At 42.6% G+C, this 21,613-nt stretch overlaps 1 protein-coding gene across 9 annotated transcripts in view; it reads right to left on the bottom strand.

The window, feature by feature from the left end:
• Positions 1–13,408: 13,408 nt before the first annotated feature.
• DLG2 (discs large MAGUK scaffold protein 2) overlaps positions 13,409–21,613 on the bottom strand; it is a 1,232,045-nt gene continuing 1,223,840 nt past the window's right edge. For all 9 annotated transcript variants that reach the window (XM_057552562.1, XM_057552552.1, XM_057552555.1 and 6 more), the window contains 3 exons: positions 20,831–20,940; positions 15,778–15,869; positions 13,409–14,041 (listed from right to left, as the gene is read on the bottom strand). In XM_057552562.1, the coding sequence (XP_057408545.1) occupies positions 13,935–14,041; positions 15,778–15,869; positions 20,831–20,940 (309 nt within the window). In that variant the 3' untranslated portion in view covers positions 13,409–13,934. The remainder of the gene's footprint in view (positions 14,042–15,777; positions 15,870–20,830; positions 20,941–21,613) is intronic.

Here is a 21,613-nt window from a genome sequence, read left to right on the forward strand (position 1 = left end):
TAGTTAACAACATATCAACATCAGCTCATTAATTGTGACACGTAGTTATGGGCTGCACGCTGCAGGCCTACACGGCCTGCACACTTGCCCAGCTTTAAGACCAAAGAAAGAGCCCAGAGTCAGCAACAGAGATATCAATGGTTAATGGGTAGGGTGCTTACCTGCCTGGAGAAAGGCCCTGGAGTGACACCCGACTGTGTGTAGCTATCGGTGGGTAGGACATGGCGGCAGGCTTTGCTCCTGGGGGTGGGGGAAGGGGAGGTTGCCAGTTATAGGTTGGCTCGTTAGTTACCAGGGAAACTAGCAGGCGGGCACGCCCCTCACCGCCCCTTTGATTAGAACAAGCATTAGCTGAGGCAGGGGCAAGCATGTAGGAAGGTGAGTCAGGTGCATAGGGTGTAGGTGAAGCGGGCACTGGTGAAGCAGGGAATGCACGGAGAGCAAGCAAACAGCCGTCCTGAGTGGCCTGACCATAGAGTAGTTAATAGAGGGAATTGGCTGGAGAGTATATGGGAATTCTCTGTACTATATTTGTAATTTTCCTGTAAATCTAAAACTATTCTAAAATAAAGAGTTTATTTAAAAATGACTGGCATTGCAACATGTGGCAGGGTGGGAAAAAATTACTGCTAAACTGGAATAATTTTTTGTCTTTCTCATGTGATAACCAGGGATGTTCCTTTAATTCTCCAAGCCTGTTTATCCATTGGATGGGAGATAATACATCTGAGTTCTCTCTCTCTCCCTCTCTCCCTCCCTCTCATCTTCCCCCTCCTCCTCCCCCTTGCCACCTAGGGCTGAATCCAGCACTCTGCAGCTTTAGTTTGAGAATAGTCCATCTACTTTTAAAAGCCTTCCTTTTCTTGCTCTTGGTCCTCTGTTCTGGTCATGTCGTTTGGTACGCTAATTCCTGCATTCATGCTTACTGAGAGGTCCTTTCTTGATAACATCTTTGCCTTTTGACAGTGACTCATTCCTAACTTGGAGCGCAGGGGCCGGTGACCCAGGTAGGAGGCAGATGGCTGTCTGCTTGTCCATAAGGCCAGCCTTCTGGGCTTTTACTTGGTAATCACTGCTCCAAAGCAGATCCTTAATTAACATTCATGAAGCTTGTCTGGTGTAGCAGTAAAGGACACTGAATGAGGGAGGCTAAAGCCTGAGCTCGAGACCCAGCTCTGCCACCAGCCGTGCGACCTTGGGGGAGTAGTCTCTGCTTCCTGCAACCCTGATTTATTCGCCTCTAAGGTGGGGAAGCAAATGGCCTTGTCTCTTTCACAGGGTATGAGGACCAATGAATAAACAGACTCTCAAATGTCTATCAGTGTCAAATTTCTATCAGTAGGATTTGCTGATAACACAGGGTGATACTTGGCCACATCATTGTTAGGGGAACCCCTGACTGAAACCGCCCGCCCTGGCCAGGCAAGATGGTAACCACTTGCATGAGTTATCTTACAACAGGGGGTCCTGGTAAGGAACGCGGAACTAACAAGTAACCACCAACCGAAAGACTGCAGGAAAGGTCAAAAGGAGAGAGGAGACACGGGTCCATATATTCTACCAACCTCCCAGAATCCTTCTCTCTGGAATCCATCTTGGCCGAGTGATGCGTGTGCCACCAGGAAGGGCCCTGAGTCAGAACGATTGGCCAGAGACGACCCGGAAACTAACCCCATTCCCATAAAACCCAAGATTGCGAGCCACGTGGCAGAGCAGTTCTCCTGGGTTCCCTTACCCTCCTGCTCTCCGCCCCGGGCGCCCCTTCCCCATAAAGTCTCTTGCTTTGTCAGCATGTGTGTCTCCTCCGACAATTCATTTCTGAGAGTTAGACAAGAGCCCACTCTCAGGCCCTGGAAGGGGTCCCCCTTCCTGCAACATCATAAGAGAGATTCAGCAATGCACAGTGAGGCCAAACAAACTGAAATGCCAGAGTTTGGAGCAGAGAAATGTTTATGGCATGGCTAAGCAAAGAGAACGGGTGGCTCCTGCTCAAAACCCCCAGAACTCCCTGATGGTTTTCAGGGAGAAATTGTTATAGGCAAAATTTGGGGTGAGGGCTGCAGGGTGTGTGACTTTCTACTGATTGGTCAGTGGTGAGGTAGTAAGGTGGTGCTCCAGGAATCTTGTGCTCAGCCTGAAGTTACCATCCTCCACCTGGTTGGGGGGTCTTCGTTCTTGCAGAAGAACTCAAAGATATTGTCACATATATCCCTTGAGGAGGAACCAGGATCCTGCCTTAACTGCTGCACTATGGTTTCTTGACTGTTCCTCCTTTGTTTCTGCATTCCATATTTCCCTGATTAGTAGCTGTTTGGATCTGCCCTTTGGAACTCAGGGAAGGTCTAGGAGGCTGAAGACTTTATTCTGCAAATAAGAAATGGAGAACCTGGAAAGGCTTTTGTGCCCAGGAGGGCCCCAAAGGGTGCTGCTCAGTTTCACTTGTGGCTATGAGAAACAAGCATTCTGATTCGAATTTCTGGGTGTTTGTATCCTGTGATAACATTAAAATAATCATGCAAATCTGAAAAAAAAAAAGAGAAGGTAATAGCAGAAACAGGACTTATTTATCTCATAGGTTTAGGCTGCATATTTACTCTTTTTTTAAAAAAGTTGAGTTTAACCTGCTTTTAGTTTTTATAGAATGTTTTTGATTAAGTCTCCAGGCCAGGAAACTACCACTTCCAAGGGAATAAAACCTTGCATGTGGTTCTAAGCAAAGTGTTTTAATGCCCCAAATTGTAGTAACAGAAAAGAAGGCCTCATTACACCATTTTACTTTGAAGCAGGTCTTTGATGCCTCAAATACTCAGTGTTACAAAGAAAACGGAAGCTCTCCATCTCTACAGATTTCCCTGATGAGCGTGGGGATTGTCCTACGTCTTGACTACTTGTCCAAGTTGTTTCTTGCTTCCTGAAATTCTTGCCACCTATTAGGCATACCAGTTCTGGAATACCAACCTTCATATCTCACACTAATCTTACCTGGCCCTCGTCACCCACCTGGCCAGCTAGCCTGTGCTAATTGTCGTCTTAACTGGATACAGGTAAGCCAATCAGGTAGCCAATGTGATTGGATGGGGAGGTGTTTTGTGTGCATCTCAGCCTGTGGATAGTGATACTGTTGGCTCGAAATGCCTCTGGGCACTCACCTGGGCTCACGGGGAGCCCCTACAGATGTCTCCCTTTCCAGAGCCAATGCTGTGATTGGACTGGCCCTTGTGGTTTTTACTGTGATTGGAAAACACCCTTAGCGATAACCCCTTTGAAAGGACAAGATTTCTTACTCACAGATCCTGAAAGACACATGGCATGCCTGGGGCCACACAGAGAGGTTGTAGACGTGGGGTGTGGCGATGGGGAGAGGGAGAGAGCAGGGGCGGAGGGGGGCGGAGAGAGAGAACCTGGCAGTTCTGCTTTTATTGGAGTCGAGGGTGGGGAGAGCTAGGGTTTCGCAGGTTCACTCTTTATTGGTGAATTTAATACAAAAGAGCCCGAATTAAAGTGAGGAAAGGGAAAAACAAGCAGTCAAAGGGTTAGTTATCAGAGTCAGCCAGAGAAGTCTAAAATGAAGGAAACTTCAGGGGTAGACGGCCTGGCTCTTCCTCTCATTGAGTCGCTGGCAGTGTGTTTATTGGAGATAGCAGAGTTTGAAGTGGATGCCTGGGTAATCAAAAGCTTAACGTTAGGCATTTGCATTACAATTAAAAAAACAACTCTCAGGATTTACACCACAGGATGAAATATCTGGGGGTTGACAGATTCAGGAATGCTAGTGAAGAGACTCAATTTTGACATAAAGGTTCTTCCCAGGGTGTGAGCAACAGGGCAAATCGTGAGCAGGTGTACGTTTGACTCCTAGATGTCAAGGTCTCTCTCCCAAAGTCTTTCTGCACTCACTGGTCTGTTTTAGAGCTTCTGTGTTTTAATTCTCTCTCCCTCTCTTTTTAAAAATGTCTCTGCTTCTAGGCCTGCATTCCTTTAGAAGATAGGTTGTGCCCTGTGCATTTGTTTTTTATTCCAGTGTCTAAATAGAGCCTGGCTCCAAGCAGGTGGTTATTGTTTGCTGACCAAACGTGTAAGGAATGATGGCAAGATAAATAAATAATAAAAAATGCCAGCTTCTTTGCAAACATTTTTCTTGTGGGGCATTTTAAATTAAACAACTGTTAGCTCTTCCTTGCCTGAAATGTTCACTTAAATACTCCAGATTTTAATGTTGACTGACCCCAGGTTTAAAACATGGCCTATATTCTTATTACTTTATACCCTGAAGAATTTCAGGTAGTCAAAATCAAACCACCAGTTGTTAAGGAAAAGGATTGTGGATTTGAAGCCAGATTTGGTGGCTGTAGTCAATTAGAATGAGTAATATTATAAAAAGAAATTGGCTTGGAAAGACCAAAGGGAGAGACTTCCTTCACTGGGGGGTTATTCATACCAGAGCTGCTAGATGAGGGAGCACGTCGCACACAGTATTTCTGCTGAAAGGTTACTAAGAATAGTCAAGAAACAGGAGTGGCCCATGAAAAATCAAACAATCCAATTAGGATCTGTGGGGAAGGGGACTCTTCCTCCCTCCCCCACCAAGCCCTCTGGTGCCTTTTGGCTGGTTGAATTGAATAATTAAAAGGACCGTAAGGCAGATGAACAGGAGAAAATCAAATTGTATCACCTACACATGGGGAATTCACATAAGCATGAAGGATTCCAAAGACAGTAAGGCAAGACAAGGCATATACGTCATTTTGGACTTAAGGAGAAGGATGCAGGGGTCTGGGACTTCAAAGGGAAGTAAGGTAATTCACAGGAAGATGAAAAGAGTCAGTGTTTGGTAAATAAATGTTTGCTGGGTTATCCAGAGGCAGTGGCCACAGAGAGGACTTTGATCAAAGGGCCTTGCTAGGTTCCTCTCTGTCTATCACACCTAGTTCATAAGTTATTTATGGTGATAGCGTCTTCCGGGAACAGGCCTATCTTAAATTATCTATCTTAGATATCTTTTAGGCAGTCAGGGGAAAGTTCAAAAGTTCTTCCTGAGTCTTTTAGGCCTTTGCTTGTTTTCGGCCCAAAATAATCTGCGTGCAGAGTGGCACACCTTGGGCAGCTTGCCCTGAATCCCATCAGATTCAACCTCTTACCTTGTTAGTTTTACATTTTTGTTGAATAGAAACCAACTGTTCTCTCTGAGGAACTCTAATTCTGTTACTAAGGAACAGTCAATTCTAATTGGCTATCTAGAGCCTCAAGGAATTTGAAAATTTTAATGTCCCCCTGAAAATAAAGTATTTTTCTTCCCTTCTCCTTTCAGATGGAGAAAGGGTCAATTGTATTTTGAGGAAATGAAGCCTGTGCTGTGTGCTTGTCTCCTTATTTGAACATTAACTTTCTGTGTGCTGTATTCTGCACAGACAGATCCTCCTTTTGAAGCCTGGAAGAGCAGATGGTACCTGAGTCAACTGTCCAGACAAGAAGAGGAACCAGAACCAGGAAGACAGGACAGGGCTTAGGAAGGTAGAAGAGACCTGGTGTCTCTCTCAGGCCTTGCTTTTCTGGCTTTGAATAGTTTAGATCAGTGATGTTCTACTGATGTGTTGGTGTTAGTTGTGAAGCATGTTGTAAGTCATTTGTCATTTAAGTTTTTTTTTTTTTTTCCTCATCTGCAAGAATACTTCAAAATTTTTAATCCTATTGGCGGGAATTATTTTAAGCAAAAGAAGGGATTATTTTGGTAAAGAAAAAGGATTAAGAAACACAGTATCTGAGCCACAGGTCATCAGGCCATGCTAATTTTACCTAGATTAAAAAAAATTTTTTAAAGATTTTAAATTAATTTTTATTGGAGTATAGTTGCTTTACAATGTTATGTTTTTATTTTTTATTTTTTAAAAATTTATTTATTTTATTTTTGGCTGCGTTGGGTCTTCGTGGCTGTGCGCGGGCTTTTCTCTAGTTGAGGCAAGCGGGGGCTAATCTTCATTGTGGTGCGCAGGCTTCTCCTTGAGGCAGCTTCTCTTGTTGTGGAGCACGGGCTCTAGGCACGTGGGCTTCAGTAGTTGCAGCATGCGGGCTCAGTAGTTGTGGCTCGTGGCTCTAGAGCACAGGCTCAGTAGTTGCGGCACACGGGCTTAGTTGCTCCACGGCATGTGGGATCTTCCCGGACCAGGGCTCGAACCCATGTCCCCTGCACTGGCAGGCGGGTTCTTAACCACTGCGCCACCAGGGAAACCCATACAATCTTGTTTTAAAATTTTTTAAATTAATTTTTATTGGAGGATAGTTGCTTTACCTAGAATCTTAAAAATAATCAAATAAAAGACTGAAAATTAAATTCAAGATTTAGATTTCTCTCATGAAGGATGTGGACCAGGGCTTTGGAAACAGAAAAGGTGTATGTTCACATTTGGAAAAAGCCATCAGTTCTTCAGTTTCTTTACTCCGATTTAGGGCCTTGACTTAGATAGTGGTCATTTTTTAGTAGGTTTAGGTGGATGTTTCCTATTTCACTCCCTGTCTCAGGTGGGTGAAGAGGGTCTATGCATTGGTTTGTGTGGCTCTGAAACTAGGACCAGTGAGGAAAAGCTAGGAGGTGGCAGAGAAAAGGACTTAATGGTTTGCATTCTCCACGGTGGCACCCCGTCTTCAGGAGGAGAGGAGGCCCCTGGGAGCTGGCTGAGTGCGGGTCATGGCACTGTTTCTCAACGTGTGACTGTGACTGACAGTAAGAAATACATTGCACACCTGACACAACATGAAACAATATTCATCCTTACTACACCTGAGGCACTCTAGAGTTTCTATTTCATTGAAAAAAAAGTGCTGGATTATGACCCACTGGTGGGTGGTCAGTAGCAGTGTGAAAAATTAGACTGAATTAGAGCCTGGTGACTCCAGTGTCAGTATCACCTGGGAGCTTGTTAGAAATGTGGGCTCTTGGCTCCTCCCCACACCTCCTGCATCAGAATCTGCATCTAAGGCGATCTTACAGTGAAAGAGGAATCAAAGTTAACCACCGTGATTCAATCCTATTTGTATTCCAGCACGTGGGAGCAAAGGGGAAGGAGAGTGCAGGCACTTTTCACCGGTAGCTGACATCGTGGGAAAGCAGTGCTGAGTCAGGCATGGATTCCGTGTCTCTCAAACGGGCTACAGTAGAGTAAAGGTTTTGACCTCAGGTCCAGCTGTGCCTGAGGGACCCCTGGGAGGTGGGAGAAAATGGCCCTGTGTCACATGGCGGGTGGCCAGGTGCTGAGCACTAAGCCCATCCCATAAATCAAGTTATCTGTTATACCCCTTTTGTTATAGCCAATCTTTAGCAAAGTTTGCCTAAGTATTCCAGCTTTGTCCCAACTGTGCTAAGGGGGATTAGGGACAAGGTCTGGACTTGACAACGGCTGTAACATTGGAAGGGGGAAAGGATCAGTTTCATGATTGCAGTAGTGCCTCCTGAGATGTCCCGAAGGGAAAGGTGAGTCACAGAGCACAACGACTGGGGTTATGAGACTCAGCAGTCCTGGGGCGTAGAAGACATTGTCCCCTGACAACTTCAGAGACTCTGGGTCTGGTTTGTGCCGAGAAAGCTGGTGGCCCCTCTACAAATGTTCCTTATCTTTGTGCCCGCCCCACTGAGGCTTTTAAATTCTGTCGCTGGATGTTTAGTCTCAGAGTATCTACAAAACGTCCATGGTTGCGTAGCTAGGCCCTCTTAGGTTCAAAGATGTGCAGTCATTTCTAAACTTTGAGACTTTCAGAATGATTGTGTTTTAAAAATAGTTACAAAGAAACGAATTAGGACCCAAAGAAAAGTCAAAAGCTCTTCTAGCTTTTTTCCCCCCTGAACAAACACACCCATTATTGAGTGAATCTGGCTTTTTGTGTAGTGTTACCACTAATATTAAACCTGATAAGACTGTGCAAATGTTAAAAATTGAATAACTGTTGGAATGTGAGGCCTGCATTGGGCTTGCAGCCTCAGTCAATGCCTTCTGCTGCCTCTGATCTGCTCGGCTCACTGCCGCCAAGGACCATGGACAGAGGCAGGGCAGCTGGTGGAGACTCCTGCCGGTGCACTGTGCTGGCCAGGGCGGTATGACCAACAAGTCTGGCTTCCCCAGTGGCTGATCCAATTATGTGATAGTTTATCGTGAAGCAAAACGTACTTCAAAGTGATCACTTCAATGGTGAAATTTCACCCTTTCCACGGGAGGAATTTGTTTTGGTCCCCCAGCTGTCAGACCTGTGCTGTCTGAATGTCTACATGACAAGGAATATGTTTAACCGGGAAGGAAGAATCATCTGGCAGATTCAGGTTTTCAAGCCTGACATTTGTGGTATGCTCAGCTCTTTTGAGCTGGTATGTTTTTTGGCCCCAGTACATATGGAAAATTGACACCTTCTTTCCCATTTATGCCTTTCTTTGCATCATTAGTATCAGACAAGAAAAAACTATTTCTATTCTTAGGACCTTCTGGAATCTCCCAATTTTGAAACTGGAGAATTGATTTTTTTTTCAGCTAGATGTGAGGGTCTTTAAAAAACCTATCATTTGGGCTTCCCTGGTGGCGCAGTGGTTAAGAATCCGCCTGCCAATGCAGGGGGCACGGGTTCGATCCCTGGTCCGGGAAGATCCCACATGCCGTGGAGCAACTAAGCCCGTGCACCACAGCTACTGAGCCTGGGCTCTAGAGCCCATGAACCACAGCTACTGAGCCCGCGTGCCACAACTACTGAGCCCGCACGCCTAGAGCCTGTGCTCCACGACAAGGGAAGCCACCGCAATGAGAAGCCCGAGCACTGCAACGAAGAATAGCCCTCGCTCGCTGCAACTAGAGAAAGCCCGCGTGCAGCAACGAAGACCCAACGCAGCCAAAAAAAAAAAAAAAAAAAAACCCAAAATACCTATCATTTAATACCTTGTTCACCCTTGGCAAAATCCTGATTAAAAGTAGGCAAGATGGCAATCAAATATTTAAAAATATTCAAAAGCAGCACTTTCAGCTGCTCTAGGCAGTGCCAATATTTCTCAGAGCAAATCTACTCTAACTACACTTTAGCTCTAAAATCAGACAAGTCTGATAAAAATAGAAATGAATGATTCTATTCTTCGTGAAATAAGACAAATTATGCTTTGGGAGAAAATAATTTGCTATAAAGTATAAAATGTTTTAATATTTATATCTTATAATAAAACCATGACATGTTTATAAACACTCTATCAAGCATTTTTACAATGGGGCCACCGCTGACAACTGGAAACGCAATAAATATGCAAAGACACACCGAGTATGAAATATACATCTTGATTTTATAATCGTGTGTGCTTTATTTTTTACACAAATGGAATGGAAGTGTCGAATATTTACACTTAACAGGAGTGTAAGCTGTGCAGTGTCTCTGTAAACTCCAGCCCAGGCAAGGAGTATGTTTCCCTCCCTCCCATGCGGCACTACAGCTCGATGGAGACGCAATCTGTCAGAGAGAAGCACAAAACCGTCATATCGAAAGGATCTCACGCATACAGCCTGGTGCACTCAGAAGTTAAGACACATTTAGGAAACACAGATTCAAAAAGGAGAGAAAAGTTTGCCATCTCATTGGGAGTCAACCTTGTCATTTGGTTGTCTGTCGTCATGAGTTGCTAGGGAGCTTCTGTATTCTATCTTTTAGATGACCTTTGTCTAAATCATTCACCTGTCTTAGCTTATCCTCAGCTGCTACAAGAAACTGCACAGCTGTACAAGAAATGATTTCTGAAGCACAGTTTTCAGTGAGGAAGGATATTTACAGACTAAAGTGTGTGTGTGGGTTTCCATCCACATTCATTTGTACCCAATGTAGTATGTGTATACATGATAGACATACCACATATACCATACGTACAGAGAAGTAAAATGTATATCCACAGAATTCTGTAGGGAGTCCTCTTTCAAATCAGGTGTCATAGGAGGTACTCCACATACTCTAAGGGAAATGTCCCCTTTTGTCCTCTTAGGAGTGACAGATTACTATGATAAACTTAGGAACTAGCCTGAGTCTTTGACTTAAATATTTTTGTAGGAATTTAGGCAGGACCAAGACAGGAAAAAAGAGATGTAATTTCACCAGCAAGTCCATTCAATCTCACCAGAGCAATCACCAGCTGAAAAGCAGAGGGAGCTTCACGTGAAAATAGGAAAAAGAAAGCTTATGAATGGAGAAAAAGTCTCTCTCTCCAAACCAAGGTGATGGCATGGCTTCCATGAGAAGGAAGAGGTTTGGTGTCAGAATAATTGCTGGGGCCAGAGTCTGCCTTTATTGAAAGGAAGTGTCCTCAGAGCCGTGGGATGGTGCTGGGAGTGGGCTCACTTTGGACCAGGCTTCAGGCAGAGAGGCGCCCAGGTGCCGGCAGGGCCCAGAGCACGTGCATCATCACTGCCAGGGCAGCGGTGCAGGCTGGCTCAGTGAGGCGTGATGGAGCTGACTCCAGTGCAGGACCTCATTCACGCTCAGCTTTGCTTTCTGGGCTGCCTAGGTGAAACGGTGACCCAAAGAATTTGTGTCATTAGTCCAGTGTATGGACTTGCTGTCTGAATCAGCCATGAGCCCTTATAGGACAGAAATACTAAGGAGTGGGTTATGGGAGAGGAGATGATCAGAGATGTGAGATGAGAAAGGACAGGAAAGGTGGAGAAAGAGGAAGAAGAGGAAGGGGAGAGACTGAGACTAAAGGAGAGATAGACAAAGAGATTGGGGATCAAAGGGGAGGGAGTAAAGAAGGAATGCAGGAGAAAGCCAACAACTCAGACAAGACGGGATGGAAGGATAAAAGGAGAGGTACACAAAAGAGAGCTGGAATGAGACAGAACTAGGAGGAGAAGAGCAGAGGGAAAGAATGAGAAGAAAAAAGAGGCAAGAGCCATAGGAGTGGGGAGCTTTTCCCTGGCTCGGAGTCCTGAAGGGCTGGCAGTAGGATCTAAGACAGCTCACAGGCACCTGAGTGCAGGCTTCGTAAAGATGGGTGCACTCAACAGAGCCAACCCAAAAGCTTAGAGCTGGGAGAAAAAGCCTGCAAAGAAGTGGCCAACAAATCCTGTGGGAGGAGAGCAAAAAAACAAATGCCCCTGCAATTAGCTGACAAATGGGATTTTGATTTTGGTAAAGCTGAGACCCCCGTGGTGCTACACATTGTACCAGAGCATGAAAAATAGCACCAGTGACACGATCTGGCACTTTTCCGAAAGGGCCCAGCATGTGAAGGTGACGTTGCGCCCCCAGCAAGCCTTCAGATTGGAGAGAGCTCTCGACAAAGTTTGCAGTGTTAGCACCAGTCTGGCCCCAGGCTCCAAGTGCATTTGCACCAGTTGTAATCTGGGTAACCTTCATGCCATTTCCACACAAGTCGTCAGATTTGCTGCAAAACACACTGGTTCACTGGAGCCGTAGAGACCTCAACATTGGGAAGCGCAAGACAACACAACAAATGGAGGTGTAAATTCTACAGGAAAAGACCCTCTCACCAATTGGCTTGGTGATTCTTCAAGCAAATATATATGTATATATATATTTATATAAATCTACATAAAAAAATCAGTGCAAATGCCAATTCTAATCAGAAGCATCTACACTAGGAAAATAATTATATTACTACAAAACCAAGGGTTGGTGGTTCAATTTGATTGTACTCAGCCACAGCAATACTTAATATTAAATGGAAAGCACATCACATGACCCGTGGAAACATCTATTCATTAATGACAGTCCTTTAAATAAATGGTTGCATGCTTAGTTGAGAAACCAAAGAAGTTATCATGGTGGCCTAAAAGTAGAGCTGGGATCAGGAATGGCATTCTGGTGGCAGAAAACTTCTGGGAGCAAGATTGATGAAAGCAGGCCTTGACCTGAAACTGGCGAATTGCAGACATGGACACTTTTTTTGACATTTTGAGCACTCCAAGAAGTCTTGGGAAATTTAACTTTCATCAGAGGGAAAAATGCACTGCTAGCCCTTCCATTGGTAAAGGTAGCCTCAAGACTATAGGTAGATGCATGATTTTGCATTTTTGTGTTTGTTTTGGTGACTGCAGCCAGGCAGACAGTGGTATTTTAGTGTTAAGACAAATAATGCTTGCTTTTGGAAAGAGACCCTCATTCTGAGCTCTGATGTTCTTACTGTGAAGAAGCCCCATCACTGCTGATGGCTGTCTCTTGCTCTCCCATCCCAGCCTGCATGCTGGTTTGCTGCACAGTGTGGCAGAATCCCTGCCAGGTCTGGATGTACCCCAGAGATAAGGCGATGGGGCTTAGTTTGGGCATGTATACAACCCAGAGTTGAGTAGTTATTGAGATCACTGAAAAGTCTCTCTCTAAACACCCTGCGCACAAGCAATGCTGATGTCACCATTGGCTCTAAAGTGGGATATAGGCTTCGGGAGGTTTCTTTTTATAAATCATCATTATTATAATTGCTAAAAGATAAACTTGGTCCAGGTGCAGCCCCCAAGAAAGGCAGTTCAGTTGGTTGAGCTCAAAGTCATTAATGGTCTTTCCTGATGGTTCTATCTCTTTGTCCGGTACACAGAAACAAGAGTCTGCACCCCTCACCCCCCGCAACCAGATGCTTCCCTTCTCTCTCTCTTCCTCAGAGAAATAGTGCATCTTGGGACAGATCTCTCCATGGCTCTATACCTTCTCTGGCTATTACAAAACCCTCAGTTACTTGTGAAACAGACAAAAAAAAAAGTCCTAATTATTCATGATGGCCAAAATACTAAATGATCCTTTAAGAACTGTATGTAAGTTAACTAGGAACAACATTATTCAACTATTTGCATGGCAGGCCCAGGTTGTTTAACAAGAGAAAAGCAAAAGCAAAAACTTCCCTTTACATCATTTGCATGAGTTTGTCTCTGAAAGCCATCAGCTTAAAAAAATGCATTAACCAAATGTCCTCCAAAAATATTCATGAGGGTAACTCATTAAGGGATGTGCTCCATGGGAGTGTATCACTAATGTGGAAGGGAGATCATGGGAGGTAAGTGAGGGAGAAGTCTTTGTCAGGCTTCAGAAGGAACTCAGATGCTCTCAGTGGATCATTGGCAACAAAAGGGAGAGTGCAGCTTTCTGTTCTTGAATTGGATCATCTGCGGATAGTGCATACATTTAGTCTTTCAATTAATTAATCTTTACAAAATATTTCACAAAACTTCTTTAACCTATAGAAATTCATTTCTATACATTTAATATATTTTTATTATATAAATTATTCTCATCTTTAGTGCCTTCTTTAAGTTTATAAATGGCAAAATAGACGATAAACAATCATAAAGCTAACCCCAGGTGGAATCCCCTCCTCTCAGTGAGGTCAGTCCTCCACACACTCGCAAATTTTATGAAATGCTCGTCTTTGCAGATGCCAGGAAAAGAAACTACACACTTATCCTTCCCTGATATTATGCCATCTCCAAAGGGACTCCTTTCTTTTTTTTCCTTCGTTCTTTCTTTTGCTTGTTAAGAAATCAAAGGAGGTGCATAGTTATAAAATTCGAAGTGTACCAATTACAGATGTGGGTAATGGGAAGGTTGGTGAAGTTCAAGTGCTGGCAACTTTTCTTTAAAGCAAAAAACACAGGGAGCTCAGCAGCTAAATCAGCTCTGGACATCTGCTGGGTGAGGAGGCTGCCCATCTCTTGGGCACAAAGCCCGTCAGAGGTTCGTCCCTACCCCCGGTACTCTGAGCAAACCAAAGCCTTCCCGCGTACTGCAATGTCTTTTCTGTCCCACCCTTTGGCCCCTCCTTCTCCTTCATGGCTTCACACAGTTTGTGTTGTACATTCATAAGAATTCACATTGACTGCAAAAACATAAATGCAACAGAAACATAAAAGCCTCCAAGTAGTATATTATATATATTTTGTTCTTCTAAATGCTCTTCTGTCATTGTTGGAGGTGCAGTGGCTAATTTATAACTTCTCCTTTGAGGGAATCCAGATGAAAGGCCCAGATTGCTCTTCAATAACAAGCTTGCATTGGTTATAGATATCTTCTAAGGTGTCACCTTGGACAATAGCTAGAACAAAAGCAAACACACTGGAGTTAGGAATCACTCGCTGGCTGGTGAAGAACAACCATCAATCACGCAGCAGAAGCTCAAATAGTGACAGACAAACTCATCAGGAAGCTTAATATTACTTTTTATTAGTAAGAAAAAGCAGAAATTCACTTAAGCAAAGTCACAACAATGATTTTAAAAAATCCTTACAAGGCATGTCCTAGATTGGTAATAAATGCACCATGGTCTTCCTACTTTCTACATGTCGCTCTGCAGTTCTGCATAATGAATCACTCATTTATTTAAATTTTATGGGTGTGTACTCTGGGCCAGGCACTGAGCTAAGCATTGATCAATTTTCAGATTGAGAGCTCCCTGTTATCAAAGAGAGCCAGACTTATATTCTCCGTACTGTACTTATTTTGTAAGGGGTAGAAATTCAAATATTTTAGACACAGAGGAAATAATAAAGATTTTAGAAGAAACTTTAGTTAATCTCCTCAACCCCCAAAACCTTTAAAAGAAAACCCCATTCATTCTCCAAGTAATCTGGTAAATTGAGATTTTACCTTACAGGGCTGTTTGTAGTGAGAACACCTTATGGGCAACTAGTAAAAAACATAAAAATAGGAGGAAACAAACAAACTGTGTATTACCTAAAACACCAAGTCACTTACAGTAGATTTAAATACATTTTATTATCTCCTTTGAACAGCAGCTATCTTGTAGATAGATATCCCAAACACATCAGTACTACCCGTATGACACTAGGGCTTAAAAATAAATTGTGACTGAAACATGGTTTAGATCTGCACAAACAATCCTCAGAATGTATTGATTATGATATTTTATTCCTGAATATAAACCACTGGTCAAAATGTACATTATTTTGATTTAAAAGAACATCTTGCATGTTCTTTTAGGATGAAACATAACTCATATCTTTGTTATTAACCAAAATTTTACTTAAGATTTACCCAATTCAACATATTTGCAAACTGCTAAGCCCGTGGCATTTTCATATTCTGAATGAGAGAAAAAAGAAAACACCAAACTTCATGCAAGGTAACTCAGGAGGAAAGTTCTTGTTTTTAAACCATCAGTGGTAAGGCAAATTCCATAAAGTTTGATTGCTCTTTGGATTTGATCAGTGTTTCATGAAAGCATGTTAAGGATAAAGAACTCAGGACGTGATACCCAGGACAAAATATCCCCCCAAATTCATGTTTCCAAGGAAATATTTAAAAAGAAAAAAAAAGTTTTGCATTGAGACTTGACATGGAATTAATTGAAACACAGGAAGTGTTTCAACATTTTCTTCAAGTGCTGCTAATGGGGAGACAGACCCATAGGTCCCTGAAGCAGAGGACAGAGGCCCTGGGCTTGCTTCCCAAGAGTAACTGCTTTGGACGGTACACATTTTGAGCCTTAAAAGTTTCTTTTTCAAATTTTCTGATGATCTCAGGGAAAGAAGCTGAATGAGGTATTAATGCTTAAAATCTCCTTAATAGCAGGAGATAGCTCAGTGGCATTTGCCACTCATGGTTTCGGGTAGGGCCAGTGGGAACCTGGAAGCTGAATCCAGAGAAGAAAGAAACCAGAGTTTTGGATCAAATGGGAGAAGTAGAAGGAAATAAGGGGTTTTTAGCAGAAACGTCTTAGGGCCCAGGTACACCAGGCCCAGAGCCCTCTCTATGCCAAATGTCAGACAATTTATCTCCTTTCTCACAGCACAAATGTAAATGAAGTTTTACCTGTAAAATATTCTCCAAATTCTTGTTCTAGCTTAATTGCACGGTCATAGGTTTTCTTGGCTTGTTCCTCTGTTAAACGCTTATTCATCTCCCTGGGAAAATGAGAGTTTGCTATCAGAACACAAAGGGAACATACCAAATCCTGAAAAACTACAATGCATGGCAAAAATGAGTCCTGCAGGAAGCCTAGTGTAATCTTACAGCAGCCTCCTGGTCCTCATCGGGACGCCTCTTTGCTGGAATATTTTCAGCCACAAGGACTCCCTCCCAGGGGGCTCACTCTCTCGGAGGGCAGTCTCTTGGTCCCACATGGGACTGAAGCAGAATCTGTCCTGTCATGATTTCCAGTCACTGGTTCTGTCCTCTGCAGCCCTGCAGAGTAGGACTAAACCTCCTTCCTCCATGTCAGGCCCTCAGGTCTTTAAGTCAAGTGCTGATGTGTCCCTCGAGGCTTCCGCTCTTCCAGAAAAAACTGTCCCGCTTCCTTCATCTATTCTCTCATTGGATATAATTTCCAAATCCTAACCTTCCTGGCCACCTTTCCTTAGACTTTGTTCTCATCTATCTCAACCTCTTTTAAACATGGGATGTAGAATTGAACGCAATCTTCTGGGGTGGCCAGAGGGAGGAGAGGAGAGGAGATGGAGAGAAGGGAAGACACATCACAGCCTTTCGGAGCTCATTATATCTAAGAGAACAAGACTTGACTGTTCTCAGGTCCTGACCTCGCAGAAAGCTTTGATCTCTCGACTCTCCCATCCTCCCCAAGGGCTGCTGTTCATCTTCAATGTGAGCAGGAGACACGTGGAGTGGAGAAAGAGACAGTGCTTCCAACGAATGATAGAAAATGTGACAGGCCCCTCAGGCGTGTGTATCTTTCAGGCCGAAAAAGCATTCTGTAGCTTGCGCGGCTCAACTTCTGCAAACGGTGAGGCATGCCTATAGCAACAAGAGCCCTGAACTTCCTCTGTTTTTATAATCAATGGAATTTCAAGGAGCTGCTAAAGATGGCTTGAATTAAAGATACAGAGAGAATGGAACAATCAAAAGCGCTGGGACCAAAATATTTTCAAACAGACTCTAAGCAAGTCATATCAAATAGTGAGCCAGAGAGAGGAGCTTGGCAAGAAGGAATCTCTGATGCTTATTTTGTTTATTTTTGTTCGGATAGAAGAACGGGCTGTAAAGGAATTATGCTGGGCATTCTCTGTCCTTCTTTCTGTTAGTCTGTCAACCATTGGTGTATCATTAACTGTATGTTAGTGCTGCTTAATCAATCGTAAGATTATTTAAATTCAATCTAGTCTCAAGGACAAATTGAGGAGGGAGGAAAAGGGAGAATAACCTAATCTATTGGTTCCCAACCAGTGTCAGCTTTATCCTCCCATGTCCTCTAGGTGTTAACATTTTTTGCCAACCAAACTGTACTTATTAAGTAAGAATTATTTTATCTTCCCAGTTTTTCTTAATCAAAGATTGACAATCATTGCCTCTGATCATCATAAGAATACCAGTGTGACTGCACTGATAAAAGTTCAGCCAAGAGCAAAGACAGTTTGGTTGGTCCATCGGGATGCATCGCAGGTGCAGGTAGAATTCTGAAGGCATTGCTGCCTTAGCATGTCACTTTAGGAAGCCAGACATCTGGGTCTGGAGCATGTAGTCTCAGGTTAATTCCTTTTTCAGAGCAAGTAACTGAGGTCAGAAGTAGTAAAGGGACTTGCCTAAGGTAAAAGAGTGGATTTGATGTAAGAACTCAAAGTTTTGTTTTTTTTTTTTTGAAACCAGTTTTTAGTGAAATAGACTTTCCAGTATACCAAGACTTTCTTTCAAAAGAGGCCCTTATTTAGAAAAACACAAAACAAAACTGAAGTCTGACACTAACACAATTCTGGACTTGATGTTGATGGCTGCAATACACAGAAGTGGGAGTTTCCTGAAGTCTTGTTGTTGAAATCAACTCATCTTCGACTGAGGGATGGTATCTATAATTCTCTTCCCAAACAGCACTAGCCCTAGAGGCTTTGAGTGGCTGTCACTCTTGGGTGGCAGGAGATGCTGGGCTAAACCAAGGTATCGTCTCATAGAAAGAAAGTGTTTTGCTCCAGATGTCAAGAAATCATGTAGTTCTGGATCTTCTTTGACTTCCCTGGCCCATACTGGGTCTGTCTTCTCTGAATTCCCTTTGCATTTATTGTAGCAATACTGAATTTAGGATTTTATCCTCTAATACATGAACTTGTTTTGTCTCCCTGCCCAATCTGTTAGTTCTTTGAGGGCGGAGACCATGGCTTGTTCACTAGCATGTGGCATGGAGCTGAGTCAACACTTAACTTATTGAATGAATAAGTGAATGAAGAAATGAATCAATGAATGACTGGAGAGCTAGACAAACATAATTATGATACAGCTGAAGACAGAAGTAAACACAGGCCATCATGGGAGCAAGAAGGTAAAAGCAGATTGGGGTGGAAGCGTGGAGGAAAGCTTCTTATTGCCATGGGATGGGGGTGGGGAATAGAAGTCAGATGGCGGTACAATGTAAACAGACACCTCTTTCATACACGCCCTTGATTTTACGCTCCTCTGAAGAGTCAGCTGTGTATGTGCTAGTAAGTGCTGTGGTTTGATGTGGATGATGCACTTGAGAATAATGTGTGTGACGATGTATCAGTGCCTAAATGTGACAGCTGCCATGCTTTTGTTCCAGGTGACCTAGCATTCACCCCTCCCTGAGGAATGGGCAATTCATGCCAGCTTTGCTCCTGAAGTAAAACCCTCAGAAAAAGAGTGAGCTAGAAAGTAAGCATCCAGCATTTCCTAATAAGATCACATTGGTTTGAATGTCACCGTTACGGCACTAAGCATATGGCTGCAGCAAATGATGTCAGAGTCGCTGTCTCATTGCGGAGTCCAGCCTTCAGCAGGTTTAATTTTCCTTGCTGATACGTGGCCGTGACAGGGCCCTAAGGCAAAACTAAATAAGTCATCTCATAGTTGTGGAAAGCAGGAGACCTTCTCCTACTGGGCACCAGATGGGAACATCCCCCAGTGTCGCCCTGAACCAAACGCGCAGCTGCTGCTTCTCCCTCAGGCCTCCCTTCCCCGGGAAGCCACTTAGCCCACTGCGTGTTTATGATGTGAAAACTTATTTTTCTATTTCTGAAACGGGCCTTTAAGATGCTGTTCCCAGGAGGTGGGGGCCATATTTCTATTCTTCTTATTAATGTTAGCAGTACTAATAATATTTATGAGGCCCTTCTCAGATTATAAATCACTTTTACGCAAGGAAATTTGTGGTTGCTTAATTCACTTTGCTCAAGGCCCAACACAGTAGCTTACATGAGGAGGAATTTAATATGTACCATTAGGGATAATACTATCAACAACCATTATTTTATCTTCAACACATAGTTTTCCACAGTGCTAGCTGTGGGCAAAGCTCTTTATGATATAATTTAATACCTAAATTCATGCGGCAGAAGTTACTAAGAGTGACCTCCTGACTTTATTTTTTCATCCTGGTAAGAACCTTTGTCCACCTTTTATTTATGGGAGTCTATTCTGCTTTTAAGATATATCTCTGGCAATTTCCCTAGAGATTGATTATGTATTTAACTTAATTCTCTTAGACTGCAATTCCAGCTACTGTCGCTTTTTCCTTCTAGAGAGAGCGCCGAATAATTGGTCGATATCCTCTACAAGTAACTGCTTTCTCCTCTGGGATGAATGATTTCATTTTCTTTGGTCTTTCCATAAACACTGTTTTCCAGTACTTTGTGGTTCACTTCTGAACCCTGTCAAATGCTCTAACGTCTTGAGGCCCAGATGGAGGCATATTTGGGCAAAGCTCTTACAATGGACGCACTGGTGTCATCTCTTGTGGTCTCTTGGGAATGGCACTGTTTACATGGTTTGTAATGATAAAAGTTTTATTCCTCTTACAATAAAGTAACTTGAAATCTTTTATAGTAATAATAGCTACCATTTAGTGAGTGCTTATTATATGCCAAAGACCGTATGGAGAACTCTACATTCAAGATGCTGTTTAACCTTGACACTAGCTCTGTGAGGTCTGTATCATCAATGTGCTTAGTTTAGAGGTGAGGAACTAAATCTTACAGATGTCAAGCAAATTGCCTGAGCTCACATAACTGAACAGTGGCAAAGGAAAGAACCAAACCTAGCCTGATTAATTTTCAAGTCCCTGCTCTCAGCCTTTTTGCTCTGCTACTTTTATGGCTACTGCAGCGTCACTTTTGTATGAGAGTGGTCTACAAAATAATGCCACCAATTTCTATCAAATTGGCACAAAAAATATTGTTACTTTACAGCCAGACCATGAATATCTGCCCATTTTGTTTACTGAATTTTGCAGGAAGATATTTTACACGTTCTCTTAAAGATAAAAAGAACCAAAAAATCCAAGTCATGCATTTTCCCCTTGTTTATAAATGTGCACAGGTCTGGAGCTATTGGTTAAGTTTGTAGATGTTTTACTGCCAGGCCACTAAGAAAACTCCCTATTGAGGATAGTGGTCTACATAACATGAGGTTTTAATTAAGGAACATGAGAATTCTATGCTATAACAACGTGAAATGCCAATGGAAAGAGTCTAAAATATTGTTTGCTCCCTCTATAAAAACCCACACATTTAAAAAAATTTACTAGTGGAATTGCTCTCAAAAGAGATAATTGAAAGATGATTGCTTCCTATCATTTGGAAAGCAAAGCAAGATAAAACAAAAACAAACCAAACCAACCTACCTTCAAAACAGCAAGACAAAATGAAAATATCACACACACAAAAACAACTTGTGAAATGAAAATAAAAATCAAGAAACATTAGTGAAGACATTTTAAGGAATTATTGACATTATGTCTCTAGTGGTTCAAAAGAACTTTCACCTATCATTAAAAAAGGGAATTCTTAAAAAAGAATCAACAATGGCAGTTCCCATTTGTAAGCATTTATGACAAAGAGCTCTTAACAATTTGCTCTGTCGTACGGAACAGGGGGCTGGATGAAGGCCGCCACTGTCCTCCACTTACATCAGAGGTTCCAGAGACTTGGGTTTAATGAAGATGGCAATGGGATAGAGCTGGGCAACTTGTAACCGCTTGATAGCATTTCCTGATACATCAAGTATACAGTGTTTGCCCTGGAAGAAAGAGAAGAAAAATATGGAGTTAATCCAGGAAGAATGATCATAATCAAACCAAAAGAAAAAAAAAAAGTAAGTATGTTTTAGAGGGAGATAAAGGATACTGGATTTCAAATTTTGAAAAAGAATCACTGCAAAGCATAAACAAAAGTTGATATACATGGTCATAACCAAATGTTATGTTGCAATAATTTATATTTCTTACTCCTTTACTAAGTGTCTGCCACTGGGATAGATATTTTACTTGTGTTATCTCAGTTAACTTTATTTCCTTAAATAAATACCTGATGCTTTGCACAAGGAAGCTGTGTAGCCATATGTAATATGACTGAGTCCACTCTCATGAAACGCTCATAAACCATCTCTGAAAACAACTGCCAAAAAGAAATTCCCAAATTGTCAAAGAAGAAATTCCCTACCTATGAGGTACATAGTATCAACTGCATTTTACAGAAGAAAAGACTAAGGCTTAAAAATACTAACTTGCCCAAAGTCTCAAACCCAAGTCTTATTGGTTGGAATAAATAGACACCTTATTGTCTCACCCTGACCAAAGATAAATCTGGAAGAATGGTAATCATGTGAGTTTAGAACAATCCCATAAACATTTGCTGAGTGTTTATATGTATCCTGCCTTTGATATGCTCAGTCTAGTATAAAGCAAGGACAG

This window comes from Balaenoptera acutorostrata, chromosome 9 (assembly GCF_949987535.1).
Source record: "Balaenoptera acutorostrata chromosome 9, mBalAcu1.1, whole genome shotgun sequence".
Classification (NCBI taxonomy): Eukaryota; Metazoa; Chordata; class Mammalia; order Artiodactyla; family Balaenopteridae; genus Balaenoptera; species Balaenoptera acutorostrata.